At 37.3% G+C, this 15,573-nt stretch overlaps 1 protein-coding gene across 1 annotated transcript in view; it reads left to right on the top strand.

Moving 5' to 3' along the window:
* The first annotated feature begins 5,813 nt into the window (after window positions 1-5,813).
* Window positions 5,814-15,573, top strand: part of Ror (Tyrosine-protein kinase transmembrane receptor Ror) — a 34,820-nt gene continuing 25,060 nt past the window's right edge. The window contains exon 1 of the mRNA XM_089464662.1: window positions 5,814-6,093. Coding sequence (XP_089320788.1) covers window positions 5,990-6,093 — 104 coding nt within the window. The 5' untranslated portion in view covers window positions 5,814-5,989. The remainder of the gene's footprint in view (window positions 6,094-15,573) is intronic.

A 15,573-nucleotide genomic window follows, 5' to 3' on the forward strand; every position in this document is an offset into this window, starting at 1 on the left:
CGAAGTTGTGTAGTCTCCTCAGCGCATTTTTCGTCGGTGAAAAAATTTGTTCTAGATGTCTAGTCTATGTGTTCTCTGGTTAGTGCTTTTACGTTCGGGTTACGAAAATATACGTAAGCACAATCATTTCGCTTCATGCGCTCGACTGAGATAGTCGACCGCTGAACAAATGATGCCACTGTGCTCAATGTTTCCCTTGCTCTCTCTCTCTCTCTCTCGATGCTCGCTGCTCTCTCAAATGTGTATATGTACATATGTATGCATGAGCACAAGCAGCAGCTCACAAAATTTGAAATTTTTTTGCAGCAAGAACCCATGTCTTCCTTTCTGAGTGAAGAGTATTCGAATTTTTCTTATCGCGTTTATGGTTAAGTAGATGATTTTATTTCAATGATCGTGGGTTTGCCTATCAGAATGATTTTTTTTTTTATGTAGTATCTGATTAATCCCAGCACATACATATGTATACAGGTGAAATTTACCTTTTTAACAAGAAGCATATGTACAGTTTGACACGAAAGTGTTTTCACATGGGGAAAAAAAAGCATTTTTGTTCTTTGGCATTAAAAAAAACTGCTAAATGTGATATTTCTAATTTTTTTTAAATTACATTATGTTTTTCAATTTGTTGTCTTACAAAAATAACTTTAAAAAAATTAAAAAACTTTAAACATAGGCTTAAATAACAATAACAACATAAAAGATATTCAAATTCAACTGACACGAAAGTGTTATTCTTTATTTCTTCTTACTGCTAAATTCGTATTTACCGTTGTTTTCGGCGATTTCAATGTGCACAGCTGTGGCTAATGCTATGTTCTGAACAATTTCGTCATATTTTGTAAGAATCGATTCAATCTTCAAAAAATTTAAACCAATTAAGAATACCAGGGAAGCGTTTGTCATTTGACATGATTCAATTGGTTTATTATAACCACTCCATAGGAAAATCAGTGGCGGAGATATCAGAAATGTTTATAATATCGAAGAGGACCATTTACAATATTTTAAGCCGCGCAGAAAACAATGAAACACTGGAGCCAAGACATTCAACTGGACGACCTCGGGCGTTAACAGATAGGGCCGAGCGTATTCTGGCCAGGAAAGTTAATGATAACCCAACAATTTCGACCAGAACGCTTGCCAGGGAGCTGCAGGAAGAATGTCGTATTGACATATCCCGCGAAAGTGTCCGCAGAGCCCTAAAAAGGAACGAGTTTGCATCCCGAGTTGCGCGGAAAAAACCATTGTTGTCGTCGAATCATGAGAAAAGACGTCTGACATTCGCCAGGTTGCATGTGGGACATGTGGATTCATATTGGGATGAAACCATATTTTGTGACGAGACGAAGATGATGTATTACAACGATGGACCCAGCCGTGTTTGGAGAAAGCCGTTGAAAGCCCTTGAACGGAAAAATATAATTCCCACTATTAAGTTCGGAAAACTTTCAGTGATGGTCTGGGGGTGTATTTCTAGTAAAGGAGTTGGAGAATCGTGCTTTATCGAGAGTACAATGGATGCGAAACAGTATTTGGAGATTTTACGCACGAATCTAGTGTCCAGTGCCCGCAAGTTTGGATTTTTTAGGGATGGTAAACCAACATTTAGGTTTTACTAAGATAATGACCCCAAACACAAAGCTAACATAGTTAGGTGCTGGCTTCTCTACAATTGTGCAAAGGTGTTGGATACTCCTGCACAAAGTCCCGACCTTAATCCCATAGAGAATCTGTGGGCTGATCTCAAAAAAAGGACAGCCAAGCGACGTCCAACAAACAAAAGCGATTTGAAAGCCTGTATATTAGAGGAATGGGAGAAGACACCGGTGGAATATGTGCAAAAACTAATCAATTCCATGAGTAGACGGTTGGAAGCGGTCATTGAAGCCAATGGGGGTCATACTAAATACTAATTTTGATACTTAATATAATTAATAGTGCCTTATTTTGAATACTTTATTTTTGTGCAAACACTTTCGTGTCAGTTGAATTTGAATATCTTTTATGTTGTTATTGTTATTTAAGCCTATGTTAATAGTTTTTTAATTTTTTTAAAGTTTTTTTTGTAAGACAACAAATTGAAAAACATAATGTAATTTAAAAAAAATTAGAAATATCACATTTAGTAGTTTTTTTTTAATGTCAAAGAACAAAATTGCTATTTTTTTCCCAAGTGAAAACACTTTCGTGTCAAACTGTATGTACATACATACATACATATACTGGCCAAATGGACCCATTTTAAAGGATGCGTCTGTTAGATGTCATAAAAATCATGCAATTAAAAAATACCTATAAAAGTAATGGGAAGGGCACTTGTTGCTTTAGTTAGTCAGCTACTTAACTTTAACGCGATTCTGCAATTCGAACCGAAAATCTTTCTCACAAACAATTCTAAGTTGTGGTAGGCACACGCCAATGTTCATGTCCCATGCATACAAACAAAGACATAACAAACGCACATGTGCACATGCTTCTACAAGTGAATCCCATAATTCTGAGCATCGCTTCCCATGCGTACACACAATCAAATGTATATACATACATACATACATATGTATGTGAGGACTTCACAAGCAGTGTTGCCAGGTTTTGAGACATAAAAATAGCAAAATCGTCTCTAAAAAATAGCTGAAAATAGCTAAACAAATTTTAAAATAGCTTACAAAATAGCTGAAACCTTTTATTTTTAAATGTTATTTAATAATGTTACAATTTGGTCCACATCCAAATCATCATCAGAATTATATTTTTGATTAACTGGAATCATGTTTAAATGGAATCATGGAAAATGTTTAAATTTTTTGCCCAAAGGCGCCAACCGCAGTTTTATGTTTTTTTGTCGCGGCATGCATTTTAATATCGTGCAGTTTGGCAAAAACACTGCATTTGCAGTATATACAATACGCCCGCCTGTTGTCTGACTCATCCTCCTTAATCCAATTCTTAAATTCGGTGATTGTTTTCCAGGAATCACGAAATTTCTGCTTATATTTTTTATCCATCACATACAATTAATGCCAAGAAGCGCGCCAAGAAGAATTAGCGTTGGTGTAAATTCACAACTGATAGTATAAGTACGATAAAGTCGTGGTGGTAGTATCGCGCAGATCATTACGTACAATTTGGGACTTAATCGAAAAATGTTTTTTTTTTTTTTGGCTTTAAATACTAAAATCAAATTCAAAATATTCGTTTGTAAAATAGCTAAATTTATAGCTAATAGCATTTTCAAAATTTTCATAGCTTTTAGGGTTCAAAAATAGCTAAAAATGCTATTAAATAGCTAATCTGGCAACACTGTTCACAAGATCGACCAAATGCAAATGCTGGGCTGTAAAATTGCTACAGGCGGCAAGAGCTTCGCACACAGGCATACAAATGCTCATAGTACATGTAGCAAGCGAGAGTGTGTATGCATGCTAATCGCGAAAACATTTTCATTATGCGCACCAACGCTTTCATACCCTTCCCACAAATAATAACGAAAACGCATGGCAAACGGCTTGAAGAGTTCGGAATACACTTCACGTAAGGGAAGAAACGGCAGTCTAACGCGAAGAAATTTCAATTTTCGTGAGCTGCTGCTTGTGCTCACATGCATACATACATATACATATTGAGAGAGCAGAGAGCAGAGAGAGCGAGAGAGCAAGAACAAAAATTGAGCATAGAGGCATCTTTTATTCAACATTTGACCATCTCGGTCGAGCGCATGAAGCGGAATGATTGTACCTTCGCATATTTTCGTAGCCCGAACCTAAAAAGTGAAGAGCCGAGCAAATACGAAATTGATAGGCCCTAGGAGTCAGATTTTTCGGTGTTGAAAAACCAGAGCTTGCAAATGAGAGTTGAGCGTTTTTTCGTTTATTCTCTTTCTCGCATCATACTCAAAAAAAATTGTGTAGACACGTCTCTCTCTGAGCGTCACTCTCTGTTTTTCTTCAGCATCTGTTTCGCTCAGACGCAGTGCGATGACTCATTCGTGTGACGCACTCACATGAGTGTCGCGTAAAACTAACACGATTTTCTCTCACACAAAGCCTCTCAGCAAGAAACACTTTGACTAACAAACTCAGCAGAAAATGTTTTTGCCTTCGTGTGCATGTAAATACACGCATACATACATACAAAAAGAACGCAGCAATCGCGCGTGATTACCCATACAAACGCAACTTACCGTTACTTCATTTAACTCAAGCAAACGATCAGTGTTTGACTTGAGGAAACGAAAACAGAAACAACTGTCTCCCTCAGAGCGCGAGAGAGCTAAGCCAGACGCGACAAAAACACTTTCTGTCTGAGTATTTTTTGCCTGTGTCACTGAAAGACACTTTTTTGCAGACAACGAAAAAGTGTTAACAGTTTTTTGCAAGCTATGTGAAAAACTTTGTACTACATGTCTAGTCTATGTGTTCTCTGGTCAGTGGTTTCGATCAAGAGTAGTTAAAACGAAATCACATTATTGTTAAAAGCCAGTGTAGCGGCTGGAAATTCAAAAACAATGCAAAGACAAATCAATCGCAACGGGATTCTTAGAATATGCTAGAGCACGCATTTATGTGTACATACATACACACATACAAATGAGCGCGTGTATAAGGCTGGAATGCATGATGCTATGTGTGCAGACTTATATACACATATTTACATATGTATATACATATATATGCATAGGGGTAATTTATTTGTGGGCTATTTAAGAAGAAACAAATTTAAACTTGTAAAATTATTCGACTAAGAAAATGAAAAGTATTAAGTGTCATTCAGTCAAGCTCGCACCTTCCCAATAAAATATCTATTTTATAAAAAACGAAATATGTATGAAAAAATAAAAAAAAAATAACACAGTAAACGTTCGAACCTCCCCTACTCTAACATTACTTGCGTCGCCCTTAGCACCCGCGCCACTGCTTTGCTCGAGCAATCAGTTGCTAAAATAGAATAGCTTAATAAGAGAGCGTCATCAGACAAAACTACAGCAACGGCTAGAAAGTCCAGAAATCAATCGAAATTCTAAGAATGTGAGAAAAGGCGCGCTTCTGTCTGTACGCATAGAATAGACGATGAGTGTGTGCACATGCATAGGAAAATCGCGCTGATCTGCTGTTAGCTTGAAGCCGGTATCCAATGTATGGATATAAATATATAATAAAAATAAAAATTGTATAAATTATATATGTATGTAATTTGAATGCAATAGCTATCGATGATTTTCCAATTTTAATGGCATCATGCCGTGTTTTTTGCTGCGCACTAGACTTGAAAATTGCACTATATACTCTGGTTGACAGCGTTTGGGCTGTGAATGAGTCTTCTGCTATCGGTATCGCCCGATTGCAACGTTCTTACTTGTTTTATTCAACATTTGACCATCTCGGTCGAGCGCATGAAGCGAAATGATTGTGCTTTCGTATATTTTCGTAGCCCGAACCTAAAAGTGAAGAGCCGAGCAAATACGAAATTGCTAGGCCCTACGAGACATATTTTTCGGTGGTGAAAAGCGTTGTACTACATGTCTAGTCTATGTGTTCTCTGGTCAGTGATTATGTGCACCAACGCTTTCATGCCATCCCCACAAATAATAACGAAAACATAAAAATTTTTACGAGCTTGTCAAATGGTTTGAAAAGTTCGGTATACTCTTCACTCAGAAGGGAGAGATATAGGTTCTTGCTGCGAAGAAATTTCAATTTTTGTGAGCTGCATATTTTCGATGTTCACTCGAATGGTTACTATCAATACTCAAAAGAAACCGTTAACTTAATTATTCAACAAACAAAATTATATGGCCACACTTTTCGGGTCATTCGAGAGGGTGGAATGCTTAAATGTCCTGCGCATATTCTATTCACACTAATGTGAATGTGAAGTGAAAACAATGTTACATACAAAGACATTCTCCAGTCAAAAATAAATATCTAACTTGCTCTAAAAGATTAAAAAATAATTCATTAATTATAAAAATCCTCTTAGTGTTTACAACATGAATTCATATTGTTATCAATCCCTTATTTTTCTGTATATTGCTTTAGTAACACTCAAGGATTATTATGTTTGGACCATAAACGCAACATATGAAAGCAATGGGTATGTCAAATAAACAAATATTTTAAAAAGTTTGGTTTCATTGTGTCTTTTTGAACATTTTAAAACAAATATTAAAATCAATTAAAATAGAGGCCAGAGGTCATTCCGGGACGGTCAATAACTAGTTTTGAGTCGCATTTTGTCAAAATGAATTTTGTATCGAAGCAGCAGAAAAGTAGGACAATTTCGTGTCAGGTACGGACACCGGGACATTACGTCCAAAAGCGGGCCATGTCATAAAATAGTCTTAGTTATTGTTTGTTTGATCATGTTTAATGTTTTCATAACAAATTCTCTTTTACAAAGTATATTTATTTTATTAGTTTTATTAATAGCTCGCAAATAACTGTTAACACTTTTTCGTTGTCTGCAAATAAGTGTCTTTCACTGACACAGTCAAAAAAACTCAGACAGAAACTGTTTTTGTCGCGTCTGGCTTAGCTCGCTCGCGCTCTGAGGGAGACAGTTATTTCTGTTTTCGTTTCCTCAAGTGAAACACTGATCGTTTGCTTGAGTCAAATGAAGCAAAATGAAGCACGCGCGATTGCTGCGTTCTTTTTGTATGTATGTATGCGTGTATTTACATGCACACGAAGGCAAAAACAATTTCTGCAGAGTTTTTTAGTCAAACTGTTTTTTGCTGAAAGTCTTTGTGTGAGGGAAAATCGTGTTAGTCTTTATGCAACACTCATGTGAGAGCGTCACAAGAATGAGTCATTGCATTGCGTCTGAGCAAAACAGATTCTAAAGAAAACAAAGAGTGACGCTCAGAGCGAGTCGTGTCTGCACAATTTTTTTGGTTATGATGCGAAGCAGAGCATAAAACCGATCAACTCCCATTTGCGAGCTCTGGTTTTATTCTATGTCCGACATACATATGTCTGTATGTATGTATGTACGTTGTGCATCCTCGTTTTTATACCCTGAACCCATTTTCAATGGGAAATCAGGGTATAATGGTTTTGTGAAAAAGTATGTAACGGGCAGAAGGAGGCGTGGCAGACCCCACAAAGTATATATATTCTTGATCAGCGCGAGGAGCTGAGTCGATATACATAGCCCTGTCCGTCTGTCCGTCCGTCCGTCCGTCCGTATGAGTGCGTCGATCTCAGAAGTTATAAGAGCTAAAGAGCTAGAAATTTGGCATGCATACTCGTGAGTACCATACGCAATACGAGTTTGCTTTATTTTTTTCGATAAATAGTCCGATAACTTTTTTTATCGAGAATAATCGAAAAATTGATTTTGTTTTTTTAGCCTAATTTGAACATTTTTAGACCTGGGGTCTTCAAATTTGTGTTGTATATAATGTTAATCGATACAAAGATTTTGTGATTTACAGATTTTGGATACCACGCCCCCTTCTCCCCCAATTTGTAAAAAATGCATTTCAAGTACTAGAGACTTGTGCTTTGGAAAGTACACACATATTTACCATATGATTACACTCTGAAAGTTTCATTAAGATCGTATGTCTACAAAAGAAATTATTCGACAAATAAATTCTCATAATATTGCCCACACTGCAGCGCAGCCCAAGCGCAGTCGCTGCTTACTGCGCAGTTAGCAGAGCGCAGGCTTATGCGTGCGTGTGGATGCATGTGTATGTATGTGTGCATAAAAGAAGTGCAGAATGATTAGAATATCAGCTTAGAGGGTTCAGGGTATCTCCAGTCGAGCAGTCTCGACTAGAGTCTTCTTACTTGTTTTTCATTACAGATGTATGTACATACATATGTGTAAGTATATTTACATATTCATACATACATACATACATACATACAGTGGCTCACAGCTAATTTCGTGCAGCGGTGTAGTACAATTTTAAAGCCATACTCCCGCTAAACCAGTAAAGATATCCAACAAATTTAAATGGAATCATATTTATCAGTCATTCATTATGTATTAGCGCACTTAAACGCACATTTAAAATTAAAGAAAAATACGATAACTCCCCTTTTCCATGTCACAGCTTATTTCGTGCACTTCACTTTCAATGACTTTATTGCCAAAAAATTTGTATATTAAAATTTGTTTACCTACTTTTGGTTTAATTACTTTTTTTTAAGTACGATTCCATCGAGATTAACAATTTTCGGGTGAATCCCGCTGGAGATTTTTGGCCATTCCTTCAATAGTGCCGATTTGAGGTCATTTTTATGGAATATTGACCTTTTCCGAATTGCCATGCCCAATTTCGCCCACAAATTTTCTATAACGTTTAGGTATAACCACTGCACTAGTGGATTTATCACATTTGGACCGTTCCAGATCAATCAGGATTGGACATTACCCGGTTTATGTTTTGGGTCATTAGCCTGATAAAATCGGGATCGCCCTTCTAGACCAAGTTTTTCGGCACTTTGGAGCGAATTCTCCTTTAAAAAGGAGAAGACGCCATGCAGGCCCACCCATGACACTGTCACCGCCATAGCTCATAGTTGGATTTAGGTGCTGATCTTGGAGCTCTGTATTTGATGGGCGCAAAACATATTGCATCCAATCCGACGCAAATACATTAAATTTCGTCTCATCTGCATATACATATGTATATGCAGCGAAATATAATAGGCAAACCCACGATCATTGACATAAAATCAGGTACTTAAATATAAGCTCGATTCTGCAACTTGAACCTAAAATCGTTCACACAATTCGAAGTTGAGGTAGGCACACGGCAATGTTCACGTTCCTTGCCTACACATGCACATACACACACGCACATGTAAAGGCACACAGGCATACAAATGCTTCTACAAGTGATAACCCATAATTTGTTAGCATCGCGTCCCCTGCGTACACACAATCGAACATACGCCAAGTCAAAATTTGAAAATTACGTAGCCAGGCTCGAAAATCTACATGTTTTTTCGCAAAGCAAATTAAATTGTTTAAATTATACATACATATCAATTTATGTACATGTTTTACAAAATGTACATGTTTTGATTAAAATATTTTAGGTGTTTGTCAGAAGGTTCTAAGTGTTCCTTTAATCCACTTTTGGTGTGAACCAATCCTTTTAAAGTCTCTGTGTCTAATTTGTTTCTGTTATTTGGCTTAATTATATTAATTTCTGAAAATAAACGCTCAACATTAGCACTGCTATGTAGCAAAACAAGCAAATTTTGGAACGTTTGAAACATAACGCCAAAAGTCGTCTGGCGGTACCGCTTTTTGTTGGAGTTATGTTTGCATCTTCGTCGGTGTCACTTTTTAAAATTTCCATTTTTTGTACATTCACATTAATTTTGTTCCCTTCAATTTCAAGCACGATCACGAGCTATGGCGAATATATCTACGTCCATTAAGGGCGGATAAAACGTTATCTCTAAGAGTTTTACAGCTAGATCGCTGAAATTTTGCATGTAGGCTAACGTTATGATTCTATAAAGTCTGCTGCTACACAAAATTATATGTCTACGCCCATTAAGGGCGTGGCCAATCGGACCTAAAGATATAGTGATTTTTTAAATTCTGCTATATTTTGGACACTATTGATGCTAGAGACCTCAAATGTATATACTCAGGCTGACCACCCAAAACCATAAAGATGTGTCGGATATACACTCCCCGAAATTCAATTGAAGGCAACTGCATTTCTGCAGATGAAACTGATAGAAGTGACAAACTTTGTTTAACGGAACCTTGTTCTTTTATACTATGCTTTGTCTAGACATTCGTATTCCATTTGTAGCATACACAAGAAATTTCATATTTACGGGCTTTAATTAAGTTTGTTTACGATTTTTTTTATATGTTTGATCAAAGTGCCTTTAATTGAAAATTGTTATGCATAACATATAATAATAACCACCATGAATAATACTCAAAAAAAAATCCAAATTTCATTGAATTTCGGGGAGTGTATGTCCGCCCAAATGGAGCGTGGCAAACCGCAAATTTTCGGCTTTACAATTTTCGCAGACAGCAAGAGTTACGCACACAGGCCACAAATGCTCACATATGTTTCCAGAGATTGAACGTCGCGAAATCATATTGCTTATGCGCATCAACGCTTTCATACCCTTCCCACGAATAACCATTGAGACGCTTACATTTTGTTTGCATGAGCGTGACAAACGCTTTTATACCCTTCACTCAAAAGGAAAGAGCTGAGATCGTCGCGAACAAATTTCAATTTATGTGCGCTGCTTCCCAGTGGCGGAAATGCCCATTATTTTGTCCATTACTCATGGATTACTTGTCGCCTATGTGCATGAAAAGATCGATTACAAGCTCCATTACTTTCTTAACAAATGGCCGCGTTTTCTACCAGGTGCATGAAATAATTGAATTTTGTAATGCAGAAAGTAATGAAGTGACGAAGTTTCATTCGGTTCTCCATTACCCAAACATATACTTTTTAGACTCATTCACGAAAGTGAAATGAGTATATTGGTTTTGTGCAATGTCCGTCTTACTGTCCGTGCGTCTGTCCGTATGAACGCAATCTATTTCGGCGCTATTGAAGCTAGAGACTTGAAATTTGGAACACTCGTGTATATCTCTAAATTATAAAGTGTTAAAATTCCCCGATCCGCCCACTAGGGGCGTGGCAAATCGGAAAATGCATTTTCCGAAGTACCAGAAATCATGTTTGTTGAAGAGCTAGAAAGCTGAATTTTGGTATGTAGGTCCGCGTCGACCACCCAAGATCTTTTCCGCCCATTGGGGGCGTGGCAAATCGGATAAAACTGTATCTCCTAAAGTTAAAAACCTAGAATGCTGAAATTTTGCACGTGAGCTGATATTTTAATTCTAAAAAAGATGGGTGAAAAAAAGTATATATCTACGCCTACTAGGGGCGTGGCAAATCGGACCTGAAGATATAGTAATTTTCCGGCTTTATTTTGGACACTTGATGCTAGAGACCTGAAATTTGGTATATATATTTGGTACATATTTCCGACCATAGGGGGCGTGGAAACCCGCAAAAGTTTATATCTCCTACAGTTTAAGAGCTAGAAGCTTAAAATTTTGATAGTTGAGTTACTGGAACGCGTCGATCTCAGAAGATATAAGAGCTAGAGACTTGAAATTTTTTTCCTAGGTCCGTGTATATCACGCGCATATCAAGTTTTTCTTTATATTATCGATAACTATTATCGATATAAAACCTAATCGAAAGCTAGTTATTTAATTATATCTCCTACACCTTTATTGCTAGAGCTTGCAAATTTTAAATGTAGACTTATATGTATTTTATATAATTTTGATTTTTTTTTGTAATTTACCCCCACCCCTATATCCACCCCCTCACCCTCACCTTTGTAAAAGACGTATTTCAAGTACTAGAAAGTTGTGCTTTGGAATGTACATACATTTTTACCATATGATTACGCCCTGAAAGTTTCATTAAGATTGTACGTCTAGAAATTAAATTATTCAACAAATAAATTCTTATAATGTTGCCCACACTACAGCGCAGCCCAAGCGCAGTCGCTGCTTACTGCGCAGTTAGCAGAGCGCATTCTGATACGCGCGTGTGTATGTATGTGTGCATAAAAGAAGTACAGAGTGATTAGAATATCAGCTTGGAGGGTTCAAGGTATCTCCTAGTCAAGCAGTCTCGACTAGAGCCTTCTTACTTGTTTTATTCAACATTTGACCATCTCTGTCGAAGCATGAAGCGAAATGATTGTGATTTCGTATATTTTAGTAGCCCGAACTTGAAAGTGAAGAGCTGAGCAAATACGAAATTGATAGGCCCACTGACCAGAGAACACATAGGCTAGACATGTAGAACAAATTTTTCTACAGCAGAAAATGTTAAGTTGGTCGACCACTTTACTTCATATTTGCTCGGCTCGGTCGCTGGAGGTTCGAGCAGTGAAAATATTGCACGGCAAAGTCAGTGCGCTGCAAGCGCTCAACCGAAATGGTGCTATTCTTATATGAAGCACGACTATGCGCTTTTGTCCTACTCTCCCTCTCTCTCTCTATGGTCGCTCAAATCACCGAACTCAGCAGCGCACAAAAATTGAAATTTTTTGGCGACGATCCCAGCTCTTTCCTTTTGAGTGAAGGGTATACCGAAATCATAAAAGCGTTTGTCACGCTCATGCAAACAAAATGTAAGCGTTTCGATGGTTATTCGTGGGAAGGATAGGAAAGCGTTGATACGCATAAAGAATATGATTTCGCGACGGGCAAGCATACACACACTTTCAGTCTCTGGAAACATGTGTGAGCATTTGTGGCCTGTGTGCGTAACTCTTGCTGCCTGAGCAAATTGTAATGCCCAAAATTTACCGTTGATTGGCCTACTACTAAAAATTTTATTAAATATGCCAAAAGCCGATACCCAAAGATTTCGTGAAGTGCGGTTGAGTGGCGACTTTAAAGAGTGGATTCGCAAGGATGCCACAGACTCGACAATGGCCTATTGCGCCTATTGCAAGTGCGACACCACGCTGCCATATAAAACATACATATGTATATGTAAGTGCGATGGGTGCACAAAGAAGAAACAATTGCATGCGGTTGCTAAAAACACTCAATGCTATTTTAAACATAAGGTTACTTTCTATAAACATTATTAATAAAAAACTTTTTATACAAACTTAGAATAATCTTACATAATTAAGTGTTGCCGAAAATTTGTTTGGCAAAAATAAGCGATAGCTAAAAATACACTATTAATAACGAAGAATATGTATTAGAACAATTGGACAATATTTTACCTATCATTTAACATAAATGAAAGTAATAAATTGAACATCTTTAATACATATATAAGTTATCATGTAAAGCTTTATAAATCCAAAGTTACATTCGATACAGAGGCTTAAAAGCTATCACTCGAAGCTTTGTTCCCACAAAGCTATTCTCAGTTGATAGCACTATCATTGAATCTCCCTGTGGTTATCACTCGAAGCTTTGTTCCCACAAAGCTATTCTCAGCTGATAGCACAAACGTCAAATATCCATGTGGTTGCTGACGGGGCATCCGATTATTGGCAGAAATACAAAAGCTTTATGATGGGCAAGCTTTATCTCTTGGAGCAGATCGCGTGGCCGGGAGTATCAAAAAGAACTCACCTAAAAGCAACACGCACAAGCTGTTGCTAAGAGCTATTATTTAGTATACAAATCCTTTGTGGATCGCTAAATAAAGCCTCCACACTACAAAATAAAATAACTGGCGCCCAACGGAAAAACCTGTACAACAAGAAAAATCCAGAGGACCGACCTACAGGCATTGAAAACACTGGACGAATATAGACGAAAAACACCAACGCGGCGAAAAGATCTTTGCAAATACATTAAATAACTTTAAAGCCAATGTAAGTGATCTGCTCATTTTTGTATAACATTTCTCAAACACGTGTTAAAAAAAAAAAAAAAAAAAAAAAAAAACAAAAATAAATAAATAAAAAAAAAAGAGAACTGTTTTCTATGCTGCCATTTAAATTAAGAATAAATGATCTTTCTTTCTTTGCAATCCACATTTATCTAACAGGCAAACGACTTTAGTTAGCACAGACCAATGACAACCAGAAATTGTTAAAAAGTAACATCACACCGGTTGTTACTCAATCTTTGGGCGAACCAATGGATGTTGACCCTTCTACGTCTCGTTTTAGACAAAACACGTCGTACCCAAGTCGAGGCCAATCGGGCAGGCAACATTCTAATTTTCAGCAATGGGTTAATAATCCACCTGATCGTCAAAGTTTAAAAACGAATCATTTAAGAATTAATCACCAGAGTGAAGAAAAGTCTGATCTTGATGAGGTATACAACGATCGTGGCGAACAAGAAGTAGCAGATATTGAAGAAGATCAGGTTAATTTTTTAGTGGCAGTTCCCTCCTGCCATGGATATCTAGATATGTAAAGGGGAAAGAAGTAAAACTGCTACTCGATACGGGAGCATCGAGAAGCTATATTAAACCATTGCCTATGCTGAAAGGTATTCGGCAGACTGATAAGAAATTTTCTGTAAAATCCATACATGGAACTACATTTATAGCCCGTAAATGTAGAATTAACGTATTTGGTGTAACTTTCGATTTTTTTATTCTCCGAAATCTTATATCGTTTGATGGCGTTATAGGGCTCGATTTATTGAAAAAAGTTAATGCGACTTTGAATTTCAAAACTAAACTTATCACTCATGACTATGGTAGTGAAACTATACAGTTTCTGGCAGGCCAGGATGTTAGTCATTTGCAGGTTCAATCTGAGGCCATTAAGGAACTTTTCGATAAAATGATGAAGGAGAAACCCGTTTTTGCAGATCCCAATGAAAAGCTCCCATACAATACCAATATCGTAGCAACAATTCGAACACATGATGAGGAGCCAACACTCTAAACTATATCCGTACCCTATGAGTGCTAGATCGTTTGTAAATAATGAAATACAATTGCTGCTCAACAACGGCATTATTAGACCGTCGAGATCTCCATACAATAATATGGGTCGTAGATAAAAAAGGTATTGCCAAAAAGTTAAATGCAAAAACTATTGAGGACTCATATCCCATTCCAAACATCAAAGTTATTATGTCCAATCTGGGCGATTCCAATTTCTTCACGACGCTTGACCTTAAATCAGGGTTCCACCAAATCGAGCTCTCAGAGCGAGACCGAGAAAAAATAGCCTTTTCGGTTAGCGGTGGAAAATTCGAGTTTTGTCGCCTCCCTTTTGGACTAAAAAATTCTCCCATTTTCAAAGATGTTTTGATGATGTTCTGCGGGAACATATTGGGGAAATATTGCTTTGTTTATATTGATGACGTTATCATTATTTCTAAAACTATGGAGGAGCACCTAAAACATATAGAGTTGATACTATCAAGCCTTTATGCATCAAATATGAGGGTGTCGGCTGAGAAATCAACATTTTTTGAAGACGATGTTGAGTATCTGGGTTTCGTAGTTAGTCGCAGTGGAATTAAAACTTGTCCCAAAAAAGTTGAAGCAATCAAAGTCTTTCCGGAACCATGTACGCTAAAAGCTCTGCGATCCTTCCTCGGATTGTCTGGTTACTATAGGCGATTTATAAGGGATTACTCAAAGATTGCGAAACCATTGACCAGTATTCTTAGAGGCGAAAATGGTAGTGTCCCAGGCTCATAGTCCAAAAAGATAGTAATTTCATTAGATGAGAGTCAACGAGAAGCGTTTAATAATCTAAAACAAATTTTGGTCTCAGAGGAAGTTATGCTCGCGTATTCAAATTTTCGTAAGCCTTTTGAGCTTACAACCGACGCTTCTTCAAATGCGTTGGGTGCAGTCTTGTCTTAAGATGGTCGTCCCGTCACAATGATTTCAAGAACTCTTCAAAAAGCTGAAGAACATTATGCAACCAACGAGAGAGGGAGTTGCTTGCTATTGTTTGGGCTATTAAAACGTTAAGAAATCATAAGCCCCTGACCTATGTCGTATCGGATCGAAATCCGAATTCAAAAATCCAAATATAGAAAGCGTTCATCGAGGAGTAAGATGCCACACTTCTCTGTAAGCCCGGA

Source organism: Drosophila arizonae, chromosome 3 (genome assembly GCF_054131065.1).
Source record: "Drosophila arizonae isolate 15081-1271.41 chromosome 3, UAZ_ARI_1.0, whole genome shotgun sequence".
NCBI lineage: Eukaryota > Metazoa > Arthropoda > Insecta > Diptera > Drosophilidae > Drosophila > Drosophila arizonae.